Source organism: Patella vulgata, chromosome 3 (assembly GCF_932274485.2).
Source record: "Patella vulgata chromosome 3, xgPatVulg1.2, whole genome shotgun sequence".
NCBI lineage: Eukaryota > Metazoa > Mollusca > Gastropoda > Patellidae > Patella > Patella vulgata.
The window spans coordinates 9,071,148-9,089,589 of NC_065881.2; the positions used below are offsets into that span (position 1 = coordinate 9,071,148).

Genomic DNA, 18,442 nt, shown 5'->3' on the forward strand with positions numbered 1-18,442 from the left:
GAAACAAAATATAATTCTAATAATACAGTTAATTACATATTTCACAGATCACAAACTTGTGATGAATTTTATTTTAAGCTCATATGATAGCCACACGGTGACTGTGAAAGATCTGGAAACAGAATATAATTTTAATACAGTTAATAACATATTTCACAGATTTTAACTGGGGTTTAAAATTCACTCAACAAAAAAGAGGTCATTTCGGGACTAAAATCTGATTCAATTTTATGTTAAGCTCACATGATAAGCACACGGTTGGACAGGTGGGTGACCCTACTTCTTGTCAAGTACAAGCGGTGAATCGAAACTACACCACTTCACTCAATGGTAGACCTTATGATCTAAAGGACGCATTACGACCATTCGGCCACCTGATCCCCCTAAGCTCACATGATAGCCTGACAAAATAATCTGAAATGAAATGAAATTTGGTTTAACGTCCTACTGTTCTGCTCCGAACAGTGTGCTATGAGGGAAATTTTGCCCGGACAGCGGGATCTTTTTCGTGCACGCCAATATGTACATGGGACCTCGTTTTTTTGTCCCATCCGAACGACTAGACAGCTGTCCTTGTCAGGCCCTCCGCCCTGCACCACTGACAAGGGGGAACCACACTGGAAAATCTGGATGAACTTTCTCGGCCAATGCAGGGATCGAACACCTGACCACCAGGCTAGCGAGTCAGCGTCTTACCCACTTAGCCACAGTGGCTCCCCAAAATAATCATAGATGTTCTGTTAACAGGATTCAATGAATAAGAATCAAGATTTTCAAACTACTGAAGCCTTGTACTGAATAGACAAATTTGAAAATGGGTTTAAAAATGTCCTTAGATTTGTTATCACTTTAATAGTAAGTGCAGGAGGACTGCACTACACACAAACCAAAAACAGACAAGACAAACATGTGGACAAGACACAACCTACAGACATTGCAAGCAATAAATAACTGGGGGACAGTCATCATAAGCGTCCACTGTACTGTACAGTATATATTTATAAGATAAGCAGGTTCCTATTATCAATCATGAATATTTTCTATACAAAAAAAAAACACAAATATAAAATTAAGAGAATGGATCCGGGGGGCCAGTCGGATAAGCAGGTTCCTATTATCAACCATGAATATTTTTAGACAAAATTATTTACCCATCCGTTTTTAACGAGAATCTGGCATCCAGGTTTCCAATATTTCTGACCAACAACGTCTTCGAGTTGGAATATTTTACTGGACTAATGGGAAAGTGAATTTCATCTGGAAAATCCAAAATTGCTCTGGCACCAACAGCTCTAACAGGAACTACAAATTTTTCCCGTTCAGTTGTACAAATCAGTTCATGAGTGTAATCCTGAAAATGGAGAGAAATGGGTTTTAATGTCTACTCAACACAAACTAGGTCATTTTGGGACTAACATATGGTTCAATTTTATTTCAATGACTCTCATGCGCGAAGGGATGTTTAGCAGTGGGAGGAAACTGGAGGACCCAGAGAAAACCCACAAGGTTTGATCCTGAAAATGGGTGGAGAAATAGATATCAAATAAATTCATGAATAAGAGTGATTATTATCAATGATATCAATATTTATTTGACAATTTGAAAATGAAGAATATATTTAATTTGATTAAAATACAGATCTTTATTTCGTTTCGTTTTTTTTATACTTTCGAAGGCCTCTACTAGATGAAGATCTGACCAGTTGTACTGGAAGGTTGTGTCAGAGGTCATACAAGCGGCTTTTGACCCTATGATGTCAGACATTTGATTAACCAATCAGCGTTGATGTCTCTAGTGGGTTACCCACAGTTCCGTGCACCTCACACCAAAAACTCGCTATAACAGACCGTTTCATTGGCTAATCCCTTACATCATCCAGAATGCGGGTTATATAACAACTTTTCCAGATTCTAGTGCAGTAAAGACAAGTAATTTTGAACTATAAAAAACAAAACGAAATAGGATCTGTGTTTTAATCATACAAAATGGAGGAGATACTAGTGTAATAAAGACAATAAAGACAAGTAAAATGAAATTTTGAACTATAAAAAACAAAACAAAATATAATCTGTGGAATATATTGGGAACGGAGTGCTGGCAATACAACTGCCAGTAGACAACTACCGGCAAAGACAAATGCTGACAGCACAAATGCTGGCCAAATTGAGTTGACGTCCACTTGACACAAGCTAGGTCATTTCGGAACTAACATATGGTTTAATTTTATTTCAATAATTTGCTTGTGCGAAGGGGTCTTTAGCAGAGGGAGGAAACTGGAGGACCCAGAGAAAACCCAAAACCGGGGAATCTAAACCACGTCAGTTGACTCATTGACAGACCTTATGATATAACACGCACAGGCTAACCATTCAGCCATCCATCATACTGAGTTAAGAATATACAATGATATAATTCAAGAATTTATCTTTTCGATCCTGTCTGGTTTAATGGCCGGTAAACAAGAACTAATATCATGTCTAATATATCACCCTGAATACTTCAACAAATAGAACCATTTTTATATACATAGTAACAATAAAACAATCTTAAATCAAACCTTTTTTTCGTGAGGTGTAAATTGTATACGGAAGATTGTGGGTAATCCTGGTCCTACTTTATTTCCGACATCATTAGGACTAATAATATTAAAATATGGAGAATCTACAGAACTCACTTTCACCAGTCTCGGTACCTTAAAACGACAAATATTCATTATAATTACAGCAACTTACATCATGTTAGGTCAATTCATAATCCAGAAAAAGTTTCAAATAAATCCAATGTTTATGATAATACAAATTAAAGAGAGAGAAATGGGGTTTAACTATAGGTCATTTCAGGACTAACCCATGGTTCAATTTATTTCAATAATTCGCTTGTGCGTAGGGATCTTTAACAGTAGAGGAAACTGGAGAACCCAGAGAAAACCCACAATGTTGGACAGGCGACCCTACTCCTTGGCACGTACTACCATGCCAGCTGACTCAACGACAGACCTTATGATACCACGCGCACATGCTAACCATTTGGCCGTGCGACCTCCCAAAAGTAGATAAAATTTGAGTGAATAAGAGAACTAATACCATGTTAGATCAATTCATAATCCAGAAATAGTTTCAAATAAATAAAGTGGGATTTAACGTCCTACTTTTCTGCACTGACTGGGCTAAAGAAGATGGTCATTTTGCCCGGACAGTGGCACTATAGCCAACGATTTCGAATTCCAGCAGTTAAGGGTTCTTTCATTTGCTGACAAAGAAAGCTGTCTAGTCATTTGGATGGTACGAAAAACCGAGGTCCCGTGTACACATTCGCGTGCACGTAAAAGATCCCTTGACAGTTGGAATTCGATATAAGAGTAGGCCGTAGTCCCTCATAGCACACTGTATGGCGTATGCCCGTCTTCATTAGCCCAGTTCGGAGCAAAACAGTAGGACGTTAAACCCCATTTCATTTCATTTCATTTGCTTGCCTATGTTGTACACACAGGACCTTGGTTTTTTATCCCATCCGAATGACTATACTGTTTTATATGTATCAATGAAAGATTGACAGAACTTACTTTATCGTTATTTCTCAGGGTTAAAGGTACTTCGTATATCTGATGTGGTTCATAATTTTGAAAGAAAATTTCTGATGGATATGGCTGAAACATTGGCTCATCAATATTGATCTGAGAAAACTGAAATTGGAATACAAAATAAAATTAAAGATACATTATATAAGATTTAGATAAAGATAATAGATAATGTAAAATGAATAATTTGAAAATTTCATTCAAATTACTCTATTTCAAGCGAAGATATTAGCCTTTGAAGGTTTGACAAGATGTGTGCAATAATTTTAACCACTGTACTGGTAGTTCGAAGCTAAGACTCGCTCCTTCATTTTTAGCTCCTTCATTTAATATTGGAGAAATCTGATATCATTGAGAGTTGATTACGGCCTGAATAAGTTAATTAATGTCTAATTCAGAAAACATTTCAGGCCTAAAGAAAGACCTGCAATAGGCAGATTTAGCTCTTGCATAATGTATGTTTAATAGTTTCAAAACTATCAACAATTAAAATTATAAAAAACACAACACAATTTATAGGGAAAACAATCATTCGTTTATAAAATGAGGTTTAACTTCTACTGGACACAAACTAGGTCATTTCAGGACTAACATATGGTTCAATTTTATTTCAATAATTCACTTAAGCGATGGGGTCTTTAGCAGTGGGAGGAAACCGGAAGACCCCGAGAAAACCCATGAGGTTGGACAGGCGACCCTACCCCTTATCACGTTGAACTGGGGAATTGAAACTATCGAAACCATACCAGTTGACTCAATGACAGACCTTATGATACAAAGTGCATGCGCTAACCATTCGGCCATCCAAACTTTGGTTTCCACCATTCCTTATGAAAAATCATGTTTGCAACCCCTGCTTGAAATGTCACGCAAATATGCTATAATGTGTACCTTTTGAAGTGAAGTTTCTCCCATGTCGAGTAATTCTGTCTTCCGTGGTATTTTCATTATATGAGTGTTGGCAAGTTTCTGTTCTGTGTTCATTGACATATCAAACATATATTTACTTGGTGTCAACTAAAATTAAAAAAGCAAATTTGTAGAAATAATAATAATGATTCTTATATTACGCTAAACTCCAGAACAAAGTGTCCGCTTAAAGCGCTAACAAAAATAAGTTTATTTGTAAGAACTGTCAAACAGATAGGTCTTTAAACGTGATATAAATGTGGTTAGTGACAGGGCAGATTTGAGAGATACCGGTAGTAAATTTCGTTTAATTGCAGCTGTGACTTCCAAGGACTTGAATCCAAATGATTTCAATTTCCATTTAGGCACCAAGATTTCTTGGTGGCTGGTAAAATCTGAAAATATCAATCAAGTATGCCGGACCATGTACAATGGTTATTATAATATTGTTGACAGGAGTATGTCATTAATTTTATTTAACAGTGGGAGGAAACTGGAGGACCCGGAGAAAACCCATGAGGATGGACAGACGACCCTACTCCTTGTCACATACAACCAAGAAATCCATACAACGCCAGTTGACTCAATGACAGACCTTATGATGCAGCGCACAGGCGCTAACCATACGGCCATCCAATCCCCCCTTAAACCTTTGCATTTACCTTAAATATTGGTCCATCTCCTTTTACTAATTTGGGATTTCTTGGAGCAATGACCTTTGACTTGTAATGTTGCCCATCAGGACCTAAACAGTTCAAGGTACCTGTGGTACCCACAACCTCTCCAAATGGTCCCAGAGGCATTTTTATATCTGCTAAAAAAAAAAGAAGTTCATTCATTAATTTTCTACAAATAGTATTCATTTCAATAGTTCTTATCTAATTCTGCAGTCTTGATAATCAGACAAAATATGTCTCTGCAAAAAATGCTGATTGCAAATTCAAATCCCAGTGCAAAATCAAAACGTCAACACAAGCCTGGACATAAGGCACCTGTGTAACATTTTTATCATAATATCGCCGAGATCCCAGTTTGGATGTCCTCCTACCACTAGTCTCCAGCTACATCATACCTACTTTACGAGAGTTGTTGTGATCTTCCACTGCTTTTATTATGATTTGTGTGATAATTTGCATCTGACAAAGTCCACCTTCAGTTCAATAGCAATTTTTATATCACTACTTTTATTACTTGTAGTTATTCAATAATATTGTAATTTTCTGTAATGAACAGTGAATTATTGTTATTTTGTGATAGAAATTTATTCCGTTCAGTCTTTGTAAGGCATATGAATTATGACTTGGACAGTAGCAAATTATCCTCAACTATTTTGTCGTATTTTCATAAACTAGATGATAAAACTTAAAAGTTTAAACAAGATAATCCACCATTGATAGTTTGATTAAGTTTTCTTAATTAATTACTAAACAATCAATTTGTTGATTGAACTGACCACATTTTTGATTGGATTAACTTGATTTAGAAGACATATTTATTATGCAGTGAAAATAGATATTGTGAGAAATATACAAATGACACTTAGACTCAGGCTCAGTGATAGTTAAAACAAGACTAATAGTAATATAGATGCACTGTGTTGACATTGTGTAGAGAAAATAATAATATTTTAGAGTTAGTATGGCATGGATTGGTATTTTTGTAACAAACTAGGCTAACAAACAAAGCCTTAGCCTATTTTTACCAACAAATACCTTAGTACTAGGGGACAACTGATCAACTACTACTAGTACTACTACTTAGTACTAGTGCTAGTTCATAGCCACAATTCAATTATATTTCATTCAACTTTGCCCTTTGGGGCATTTACAATCAGTAATAACACACGATTAATTGTGCAATGCATATCTTAAAACAAAAAAATGACTTGATACATGGAGACTGTTTTGGTTTACTAATTTACAATTTACTTACTCTAGGCTTATAACTTATCTTATAAATAAGAAGTCTATTATTTTAGTGCTTTTGCCTTTGCTTAGTTTAGGCCGATTTTAGGCGAAATATTTTCGTGCTCTGTTTTAGATAACTTTCCAACCATTTAATAAAAGAAAACAATTATTATATTATAGATCTACATAGATTTGAGATGCAATATCCTGTTTACGTACCTGTTCCAATCCTATTTTAAACTGTTTGTTTACTCATTTACGATTCTTGTATTTTTTCTCGCCATCTTGGAAACGTCGCCAAGGATACAGTAAACCCAAAGGCGCACATAAGAAATAACCTGATTGGCTAAGAAGATCACATAACCACCAATAGAAACCCGTGTTTCTACATTATGGTGTATTGATATCACAAGACGAGATACTTTAACATTAAGTAACACGTCTTTGTACATTCGAACTACATGCATAAAAATCACATTTCTCCTTATTATTAATAAAATTTACTGCCTTTCTTTAATAGTTTAATCGAGTATATCTGTGAGCCTTTTCTTTAGAAAAAATCGAATTATGTTGCACGGTGGAGGTATGCTGTAAATCGGCACACGTGGTTTCATAATCTTCCGGTGAAATAGACTGTCATAGAAGTTACGAAGGACGAATTTCGATAGAAACAAAATGAAGATTTGGACTTCTGAGCATACATTTCAGTGAGTTTTTCTTAGATCGAGTCTTAATTGTATTATCAATCCATTTATGACTTCACAAAATATATAATAAAAGGTGATTCCAGGGTCAGGGAGGGCGTAACGTAAGTTACGCAGGTGACAGGAGCAGAACTGCCACTGGACTGAGTCACTGGCCTGGGCCAAAATATTATTGCAACATTACCAGTAATTACTTTTTAAATGAAATGAAGTTATAAGTAATTATTACAATTACTTTTTAAATGTAATCATTACAATTACCTGTAAATATAATCATTACAATTACCTGTAAATGTAATCATTATAATTACCTTTACATGTACATATATGTAATCGTAATCATTACACAATTAGCTTTTAGATGTAATAATTACAATTACGGTACTTTAGAACATGTAATCATCATGATTACATTTTATCACGATTACATTTTAAAATGTAATCGTTACATTTACTTTCGTTTTTAGAAATACAATTTGTTACCATCATACTAATCAATCCACACAATCAATCTGATTATAACACAGATCCTATTTCGTTTTTTATAGTTCAAAATTTCGTTTTACTTGTCTTTACTACACTAGGATCTGGAAGAGTTGTTATATTACCAGCATTTTGGTTGAAGTGAGGGATAAGCCATTAAAACAGTCTGTTACGGCGACTTCTTGGCGTTCCATGCACAGAACTGTGGGTAAACCACTATAAATGAAATTAAATGGGGTTTAACGTCCTACTGTTCTGCTCCTAAACAGGGCTAATGAAGACGGGCATACGCCATACAGTGTGCTATGAGGGAAATTTTGCCCTGGCAGCGGCGCTACGGCCTACTCTTATATCAAAGAAACGTCAATGCTGATAGATTAATCAATGTCAGACATTATCGGGTCAAAATCTGCTCGTACAACCCCAGACATGGCCTTCTACTATAACCGGTCAGATCTTCATGTAGTGTAGGCCATCGAAAGTATAAAAAAACGAAACGAAATATAGATCTGTATTTTAATCAGATTGTACACACTATTAGATTATTCTGTATCAATTTTCATTTCTATGAAATACGGTATTGCATCAAAATCAAGGCAAACATGATTATTAATTTTATAGAAAGGAGCAGTGGTGACAAAATGATTTACATCTTTGATGGATTGGAGACTCATAGCTGGAAATATTGACATTTGCAGAACACTATAATCAGGCCTGGAAATAATGGTTTTAGATGTACCTGACAAAATGTCAGGCACTTATGAAATAGTACCTGACATTTTCAACTTAGTGCCGGACATGTAATTAACTATATCAATTAAAAAGACAAATCATTGCCGGACAAAATGACAGGCAACAGAGGTTTAGTGCCTGACAAAGAATCCTGAATCTGTGACTGACATTGTCTGTGACAGGTGCCTTATTTCCAGGCTTGACTATAATTAACCATTAGTATTACATTATTTTTAGAATGTAATTAATTATTTTCCATTACTCATTATATGACCATTACTTCAAAACATATAAGGATTACAGTACATTCCATTACCCCAGTCCTGGATAAAACCAGTCAAGAGCCTTGTCCCACCTACCAACAATAAAGGCAATAAAATGAACATGATTTTGGGTAACAAAAACTAGGCTGAACCCATGTTCAGCCCCACAAATGAACGAACAGATAGCTAATCAGAAAATTCGACACCTGGCACAAAGATTTATATTTAGTAGTCTAACACACACATACCTGTAGTAGACCTATAGGACCATAAAACCATATTTCATTTGATTTTAATGGTATTGTATTGCATTGATTGTCAGAGAAATTTAAGTTTAAATGTTACTGTCTAAATGATCATCGAAGTACAAAACTAGCTATAATCATTAAAAATGTTATTTAAATTTTTCTCTTTACAGGCATCCATGGGAAACAGTCGCAAAAGCAGCATGGCAGAAATACCCTAATCCTTTAAACCCATCTGTTACTGGTATAGATGTTGTTGACAGACATGTCGATCAAAATGGTATTCTTCAAACTAAGCGTGTTTTGAGTACATCCTGGGGATTACCAGCATGGGTTACATCGGTAAGCTAGGCCAGAAATAGAAGGATTAATTTATTTATGTACTAGTCAATTGATGATCTAAGAAATACAGGTCACGTTTTCACTGTATGTCATTACTTCTGGGCTCTTATCCAGTGTGTGTGTGGGGGTTGGATGACGAAATGTGAATGGTAAGCATGTGCACATTGTATCATAAGGTCTGTCATTGGTTTTGATTCCCTGGTGTTGTACGTGACAAGGAGTAGGGTCACCCGTCCAACCCTGGTTTCCTCCCACTACTACAGACCCCTATGCGCATGCGAGTTATTGAAATAAAATTAAACCATATGTTAGTCCCGAAATGACTAGTTTGTGCTGAGTAGACGTTAAACCCCATCTCTCTCTCTTTTGGTCAATACTGTACATTTTAAGATTGAAAAATATGTAGTACACAGTTTTCATAATATTACAATATTTTGAGATATGACTGTATTTATAAGTTTATGTCTAATTGCTTAATAGATTTGGGTGCTATACTATGTATGTTTTGTTGTCTGGCAACCGATATTAGAGTATAATGTTTATGAACTAAACTAAAAGTGAAGTTTCACCATATATTTTAGTTGGTTGGAATGGACAAGGATTGCTATGCCTATGAAAAATCAGAAGTGGATCCTAAGAAAAAAACATTGACTCTGAAAACAAAAAATGTATGTATGCTTTCTGTTGTATGTTTGTTGTATGGTGTATCATGCCCGTCTTCATTGGCCCAGTCGGAGCATAATATTAGGGTGTTAAAGGACAATATTGGTGTCAATCATTATAAAATATGTGATAGAGCTCGTTAAATACATCCCAAATATAATTTTAACACAGAGATCATTGCTACCATAGCTGAGTAACAAGCACATGAAGAAACGGGAAGTGACTTCAAACATGACAAACACGAGTTGTCCTTCTATATAATAGGGCAGTGAGAGGCTATCTCTCAATTCAAAAATAGAATTGGCTGTCACTAGATAAGGGATACGAGAAAAATAGAAAAATCCTGTGCATTCCCCCGTTTTTATTCATTCTGTTCTTCATAAAAACATGGTTATACACTGACTTTTTCTTATTTGATCGTTATCTTTTATCTACTGACAGCCAATTCTTTTTTTTGAATTGTCAGATATCGTCTCATCGTCTCATATAATACCTTTTCATCTTCAACTGAATTATCAGTGAAATGAAATTCGATTGTTTGTCTGTTACCGCTCGTCACTTCAGATGCATTATGCAGGTCTTTTTTTTGACTTTAAAATGTTAAACTATTATTTAGACATTTATTCATATGACAAGCCTATACTCATCTCTCGAAATTATTGGACGTCCGACATTTAAATGGATAAGAACAGATGCGAGATTTAAAAATTTAACGATATAATAGATAATCAAGCCTTAGTCTTGATGTCAAGCACTGTTGCTATGATAATAAGCAATCTACGCTACATCTTCAAACACTCTTTAACTTTGCGTAGAATAAAGTAATCTGAATGAAATTTTCTGTATATTCATTTTTCATTATCTCTTTTTGAACTATTATCTAAATCTTGCGTAATGCATCTTTAATTAGGTTTTTTCCTTATATGACCATAGTATTTATTTTCTATACAAAATTCGATTTCAGCTAGGCAAAGCCCACTCTGTTTATTCACTTGTAACATGGATGGGAAATCTTCCTTTGTTCTTTTCATTTAATAAGCAGATTGTTTTCCCTCTAGTAGATTGGCTGGAGCTTAATGCACCCTATTTCTGGTTTACACTAGTTTTAGTAGAAATCATGAAAGCCGTGCTATAAATATAACTTATTTTAGATTCTGTTCTCACAGGAGGGGGGGTTGAATGGCCGAATGGCTAGCACGTGCGCGCTGTATCATGAGGTCTGTCATTGAGTCAACTGGCATGGTTTCACTTTCCCGGTTGTGCTTGACGAGGAGTAGGGTCGCCTGTCCAATCTCTTGGGTTTTCTACTGGTCCTCCAGTTTCCTCCCTACGTGCAAGCGAATTATTGAAATAAAATTGAACCATGTGTTAGTCCCGAAATGACCTAGTTTGTGTCAAGTTAATGTTGAACCCCATTTCTCTCTCTCTCTCTCTCTCTCTCTCTCTCTCTCTCAATTTCATTAATAAACCATACTTTTTAAAACAATATTTTCTTTTATTATAGCTTACGTTTTGTAATTTGTTAACAATTGATGAATTTTTAGTATATTCACCACATCCAGAGGATAAAACAAGGTAAATTATGTTTGAATTCTTTTCAAATGAATGACACTGGGGGGGGGGGGGGGGTGTGCGGGGAGGATGGCTGAATGGTTAGCACATGTGCGTTACATCATAAGGTCTGTTATTCACTCACCTGGCATGGTTTCAATTCCCCCGTTGTACGTGACAAGGAGTAGGGTCGCCTGTCCAACCTCATGGTTTTTCTACAGGTTCTCCGGTTTCCTGCCACTGCTGAAGTCCCCTACGCACAAGCGAATTATTGAAATAAAATTCAACCATATTATGTTAGTCCCGAAATCATCTAGTTTGTGTCGAGTGGACATTAAACCCAAAATCCCTCAAATAAAGGTCATCAACTTCAAAATTAATTTCTTTTGTTATATCTGTTTAATCGATTAAACGATTAAATGGATAATCGAGACTATGCTGTTCATCGTACTGACTTTAGTAATGATGACCGAGGCTAGGCAGAAATTTCATTCGCTTATTTTTCGATTCATAGTGGATCAATTTGAATGAAATTTTCAGCAAATTGCCTTTACATTATCTAGTTTTTAACTATTATAGTGAGAACTGCCCACTCGTTACCGAATCTCCCATAATGTATCTTGAAATAATTATTTCAGAACTCAGTTAAAACAGGAAGCCATAGTTAAAGTGAAGGGCGTACCTTTGTCAAGTTACATGGAAGCTAAAGTTACTGACACAATATCAAAAAATGCTAATAAGGTAGGATGTACACAAGTAACCTTTTCTTTTTGTTTGTGGGGGGTAGGGGGGTTGAATGGTTAGCCCATGCGCGTTGTATTATAAGGTAGGAAAAATTATACACAAGTACCCCTTTCTTTTTGCTTGTCCGTCTTCATTAGGAGTAGGGTCGCCTGTCCATCCTCGTGGGTTTTCTCCGGGTCCTCCGGTTTCTTCCCACTGCTAAAGACCCCGACGCGCAAGCGAATTATTGAAAGAAAATTAAACCATATATTAGTCCTGAAATGACCTAGTTTGTGTCGAGTGGATGTTAAACCCCATTTCTCTCTCTTCCTCCGTCTTCGTTCGCCTAGTTCGGAGCAGAACAGTAGGACGTTAAACTCCATTTCATTTCATTTTTTTTTGCTTGTGGTGGAGGTGGGGGGTTGGATGGATGAATGGTTAGCCCGTGCGCGTTGTATCATAAGGTCTGTTATTGAGTCAACCGGCATGGTTTCGATTCCCTGGTTGAAAGTGACAAGGAGTAGGGTCGACTGGGTTTTCTATGGTTTCCTCCCACTGCTAAAGACCCCTATGCACAAGCGAATTATTGAAATAAAATTGAACCATATTATGTTAGTCTCTGACTTTTTGACATGCCTGGATAACCAAGATTGTTCTATCCAAATACCAGGTTTTGTTGCCTGGCAAGTGATATCTCCATTACTCAAAACTTTACCTTATTGGTACAGAAAACTGAATGAATTCTAACATGTGATTTATAACTTTATTTTACGGGGGGGGGGGGAAGAGCGGTCACGGTGGTTAAGTGGGTAAGATACTGGCTCGCTAGTCGGGAGGTCGGGTTTTCAATCCCTACATTTGCCAAGAAAGTTTATCCAGATTTTCAGGATGCAGGACGGAGGGCCTGACAAGGACAGCTGTCTAGTCGTTCAGATTGCATGAAAAACCAAGGTCCCATGTACACATTTGTGTGCATGTAAAAGATCCCTTGACAGTTGGGATTTGATATAAGAGTAGGCGTATGCCCGTCTTCATTGGGCCAGTTCGGAGAAGGACATTAAACCCCATTTCATTTCATTTCATTTATTTTACAGGGGCGTCAAGCTATGGAATGGGTCATAGACCATCTTAAAAACGAATGCAAGGATTTACGTTTAGAAGCTCAGAAATGTATGGACAAAATGGTAGCTCAAGGTGCCACCTCTAAAGCAACGTCTTGACCTGGGTTTTTGTTTTGGTCAAACCCCACTACTAAAGCATATTGTGATAAACATATCTTCTTATTCCATGCCATAATATCCGCACAAGCGTTGAAATTCTTCAAAGTTCTAATGGAGAGGGGGGTGTTATTTTCAATATTTACAGGGTTAATATATACTTAATGAAAATGGTGCCGTGCTGACTAATAGTTATTTTAATGGTTATAAAACACAAATTTATATAGAACACAAATTTTCAACATGTTCCTCTTTGTCGTTCTCAAGTAAGTAATGACAGTATAATAGCAAGAAATCAAGAGAACGACAAGAGGAACTTGTTGAAACATAGTGTGAAATAAACCCAGTGATTGTTTTCCATATAAATTTGTGTTTTTTATATTATATGTTCAGTTACTAAATGCCGTATAAGGATTTTATATTATAATGGTTGTGTTGAGTATTGAAGTGTACGGTTTCGTTATTATTTCAAATCTCATGTGACTGCTGTTTGTTTCTCAGGTCATGTCATGTCATCTATTTATCAAGTATTGTTGAATTTCTATATTGTCGTATTGTCATATTTGTGTCTTTTCGTATACCATCTTGTATGGTAAGGCCATGCCAATTTGATTTTCTGGATAAATAGACGCTTGAATTACGTGAAAAATTATTTGTTTCGAATTTTTAAAATTTGGTTCTGAAAGCTTTTGAACAGCATATCCATGTACGTTAAAAATGATTTGTTTCGAATTTTTAAAATTTGGTTCTAAAATCTTTTGAACAGCACATTATTGTACGTTAAAAATGATTTGTTTAGAATTTTTAAAAATTTGAAACTAAAAGCTTTTGAACAGCTCAACCACATACTTTTGCTTTTTGAATTTGGATGAGTCTTTTCTTTGAAGAAATCAATCTGATCAAAACACAGATCCTATTTCGTTTCGTTTTTTATTGTTAAAAATTTCGTTTTACTTGTCTTTACTACACTAGGATCTGGAAGAGTTGTTATATTAACCGGCTTGGCACAATATAGAACAGTTGGAACTGACGTGCCATTAAACCACATTTCATTTCAATTTATTTCATTTATATTACCGGCGTTTTGGTTGAAATGAGGGATAAGCCAATGAAACCGTCTGTTATGGCGATTTCTTGGCTTGCCATGGACGGAACTGTGGGTAAACCACTAGAAACGGCAACGCTGATTGATTAATCAATGTCTAACGTCATAGGGTCACGACCTTCCAGTACAACTTGTCAGATCTTCATGTAGTGTAGACTATCGAAAGTAAAAAAAAAAAACGAAACGAAATAGAGATCTGCATTTTAATCTTATTGACGAAGAAATATGAAAGAAAATTTGACAGGTATTCTAAGGACGGAAAATCAAATTGATATGGCCTCACTGTTTTGACATATGCCACTCATAATCATTTCAATAAGCCTTCAACTTCTCAATATCTAGAGCTTCCATAATTTTACATGTACCTTACATTAAAAGGTTCTATATTTTCATTTTTGCACTTTTAGGCCTGGACATAATCCTTTGAGTTTTGCCTGTCAAAATGTCAGGCACTTGTGAACTGGTATCTGACATTTTGAACTTTTTGCTGTGCATATTACGTATTAAGTTCTATTATTCATTAAAACACTGATAAAAAAAACAAAAAAAATCTGTGTCGGAACAAAGTCACAGGCGCCAGTGGAAATATGCTTGGCATTGTCTGTGGCAGTTGTCTTATTTCAAGGCCTGTTAACTATACCGATCATTTTCAAAATGTCAAAATTGAAACATCATGTCTGATACTCATTCTGAACACAGAGATTCATCTACTTCATACTTCGAGAATAAATCTCTGTCCTGAATGGCCGCCATATCCAAAATTGAAACATCATGTCTGATACTATGATTGCATTAAGGGCAGTGTGGGGTCGAAGTTGTCGTAGGCCCCTAATCTTAGTACTGGTATGTCCGCCATAAAGTTTTTAATACCTCTGACCCTCCTTGCATTTGTGTGTTGCTTATTTGGACACTACATTTAATTCACCATGACAAATAGCCTTCTGTTACAGGGCTAGCCAAGTTAGATATTATTTATCCAAGAGTTATCTCCCTTGTGAAATTCATATGCTTAAATAAGAAGCATTGTCAGGATTTTCCACTTTATAACTATGCTATATTTAGAATATCAAGAATCATTGTCAGGAATTTCCACTTTATAACTATGCTATATTTAGAATATCCGGAAACATTAACCCTAACCCTAATGCTATATTTAGAATATCCTGTATAATAAAATTAAACATCAGGATTTTCCACTTTATGAATGTGCGATATTTTAAATTTTCTGAAAAATAAGAGTTTATATTGTGTTCTGAAGTGATAACTTATCAAGACCGAACATTGATTAATTATATGCTTATGTGCCTTACATTTATTAGCTTGGTTTTAGACATCTACATTTTGATGTAGGGGTATATTGTCGTCGGCACTGTTCTTGTTGCCAGTTCCATATTATCCTGATGGTTGAAACCAAGAGCAGGGACAGGGCAACCTCTTCTTTTTTTTCCCCCTTACAGAGTTAAATGTTAATATTATGGATATATATAGCAAAGCCTCCCTGAATGTCACTGAAATTAATTCATAGAATCACTTTTGAAGCCTAGTAGTTAATACGACACAGCTTGTTGCAACTGTCAATGAAAATTTGTTACCAGTGTTCAGGGTTGTAATTATTGCTTCTTTGACATCACAGCAAACTGTAACATCCTTTTGCCAAAATTCACTTGTATGGGACAAGAAGGGTCGCCTCTCTAATTGCATGGGTTCGCCAAAACTGCTAAAGACCCCTTTCTCATGCTCGCCCTTTCACAAAGCTGCTGGTGGGTGTATTATTGTTTGTAATATTGTCATCTATTATATATTTTGCTAATTATAGATAATAAATATATATATATATTAGAGTACCTGGTATACTAAATTAACCATATTGTTATGTTTAAGAATATTTTGTCTAAATAATAGGGTATCAAAGTTTATAGCTTATTTTTTTTTATTTTAAGTAACATTATTTATGAGAATGTACACATCTAAAAATTTAGAGCTAGAACAAAGTTGGTATCTATTTGAAATCATGCCCTACATGACTCTGCCAATCTGATTAAAATGCAGATCCTATTTCGTTTCATTTTTTATAGTTCAAAATTTTGTTTTACTTGTTTTTCCTATGCTAGGATGTGGAAGAATTGTTATATACCCGCATTCTGGCTGATGTGAGGCATTAGCCAATGAAACGTTCTGTTGCAGTGATGCACGAATCTGTGGGTTTTTCACTAGAAACATCAACGCTGATTGGTTAATCAAAAGTATGACGTCATAGGGCCAAAAGCCGCTCGTATGACCCCTGACACGACCTCCCACTACAACCGGTCAGATCTTCATGTAGTTGAGGCCATCGAAAGTATAAAAAAACGAAACGAAATATAGATCTGTATTTTAATCCTACTTCAACAAGTATGTTCTGATTATTGCTTCAAGAATAATGCTCAGATGAAACGGAATTAATATGCTTAACTAAAATAGTATAAATAATTGTTTTTTTCGTGTTTCTGCAATGAATGTTGGTGCACCTTGACTCGTTTTTCGCTATATTTACCGGTAACTGTCATCATGAAATAATCTTGTTATATATAATAAAATTTACGATGGCAGCATACGGACAATCTGTTGACAGATACCGGTGTCTCCATTTGATCTCTCAGCACTGTGTTGCTATATAAATGGGAATCAAGAGTTTGAATGCCTTTTTAAAAATCATGGCAACAATCAAAATATAGAAGTGGGGTGTAAATAAAAACTTGAACCCCCCTTGTTTGCTGTGATGACATCATCATGTAAATGACCTCATGATGTGATGACCTCATCATGTGATAACTTCATCATGTGATGACATCGTGATATCATCGGGTCATTGATGATTAAGTAGTTTAATATTTCTGTGAATGTACCATACTGTTGGAATAAATTATTTTTGATTTATTGTGTGTTTATAATATTTGGAGCCGCTGTGGTGGATCAGTGAGTCGGACAATAGCTCGCTAGTCTGGAGATCCCAGGTTTGATCCTAGTGATTGTCGAGAAGGTTCATTAGGATTTCCTGGCTAGCTTTCCTCTTGTCAGTGATGCAGGATGGAGGGTCTGATGAGGACAGTGAATACTCGTACAGATTGGCATGCACGTAAAAGAACCCTTGACAGTTGAAATTCGAAATAAGAATGTGTCATTGTCCGGGGAACATTTCCCTCATAGCACACTGTATGATGTATGCTTGAATCTTTTAAAGGCGCTCGCAACAATAGTTATCATCCAATCTGCTTAAAATTTATATGCATTGTTAAGGTTAATGACATATTTATTTGGACTAAGACTTTAATTATTTCCCCTTATTTCATGATGGACAAATGTAGTGCGACTTAGAGACAATTTTTCCCTTAATTTTGTTCTCCCCTCTTCCTGTATTTTTTGGTTGACTTTTTGGTCTAGAATTGGAAAAAAGGGATCAAATTTCCAATTTCATAGCAGTTTTGGGTAATACTGATGATTTTACAGTGGAGGGATTGGGAGTGTAAAGTGTCTCAATATAAACCAAAGCTGTTAGAAGTAAATTCGCCATGGTTTTTTGACACCTCAATTCTGAAGTCTTATTTTTCCTTATAAATTGAATAAAGACAGCCCCCAACCACCCTGCAAAATTTTTTTGTGGGTTAATTTATCAACAGGATAAATTGGCAAATAACAGTGTCTAGTCATTTGGATGGGACATAAAAGAACCCTTGACAGGCCCGTAAACTGAGAGCCAGGGACGGAACTGTAACCGCAAAACGTGTTCAAAATTTTGTGGGGCTTGAACCCTCGACCTGTGTAGGAGCTTAAACCGACTGGTTTACTTGTGAACTTCAGATATACAGTCATTTGAATTGGCGTTTATTGCAGTAGTTTTTGAAACCCCTCTGGGGTGCCGTAAAAAATCTCTCCCTCTGCAACTGGGGATGCGTGAGGGGTCATTTAGGACCAATATTTTGAGATTGTTGATAAATAAAAGCCAAAATATAAAATTAAACATTTCTTTGCAGGGGGCCCACTC

At 35.8% G+C, this 18,442-nt stretch overlaps 2 protein-coding genes across 2 annotated transcripts; one reads left to right on the forward strand and one right to left on the reverse strand.

Annotated features, from left to right (window-relative positions):
- Positions 1-48: 48 nt before the first annotated feature.
- Positions 49-6,690, reverse strand: LOC130012323 (hydrocephalus-inducing protein-like). The gene is made up of 7 exons (XM_056099976.1): positions 6,613-6,690; positions 5,149-5,297; positions 4,469-4,594; positions 3,563-3,682; positions 2,558-2,692; positions 1,152-1,351; positions 49-112 (listed from the first exon to the last, which is right to left on the reverse strand). Exons 2-7 carry the CDS (start codon positions 5,287-5,289, stop codon positions 49-51), a joined length of 786 nt encoding a protein of 261 aa, XP_055955951.1. The 5' UTR covers positions 5,290-5,297; positions 6,613-6,690.
- Positions 6,691-6,975: 285 nt separating this feature from the next.
- Positions 6,976-17,337, forward strand: LOC126815959 (PRELI domain containing protein 3B). The gene is made up of 6 exons (XM_050542083.2): positions 6,976-7,100; positions 8,994-9,162; positions 9,744-9,830; positions 11,330-11,400; positions 12,015-12,117; positions 13,194-17,337. Exons 1-6 carry the CDS (start codon positions 7,069-7,071, stop codon positions 13,317-13,319), a joined length of 588 nt encoding a protein of 195 aa, XP_050398040.1. The 5' UTR covers positions 6,976-7,068; the 3' UTR covers positions 13,320-17,337.
- The last annotated feature ends 1,105 nt before the right edge of the window (positions 17,338-18,442 follow it).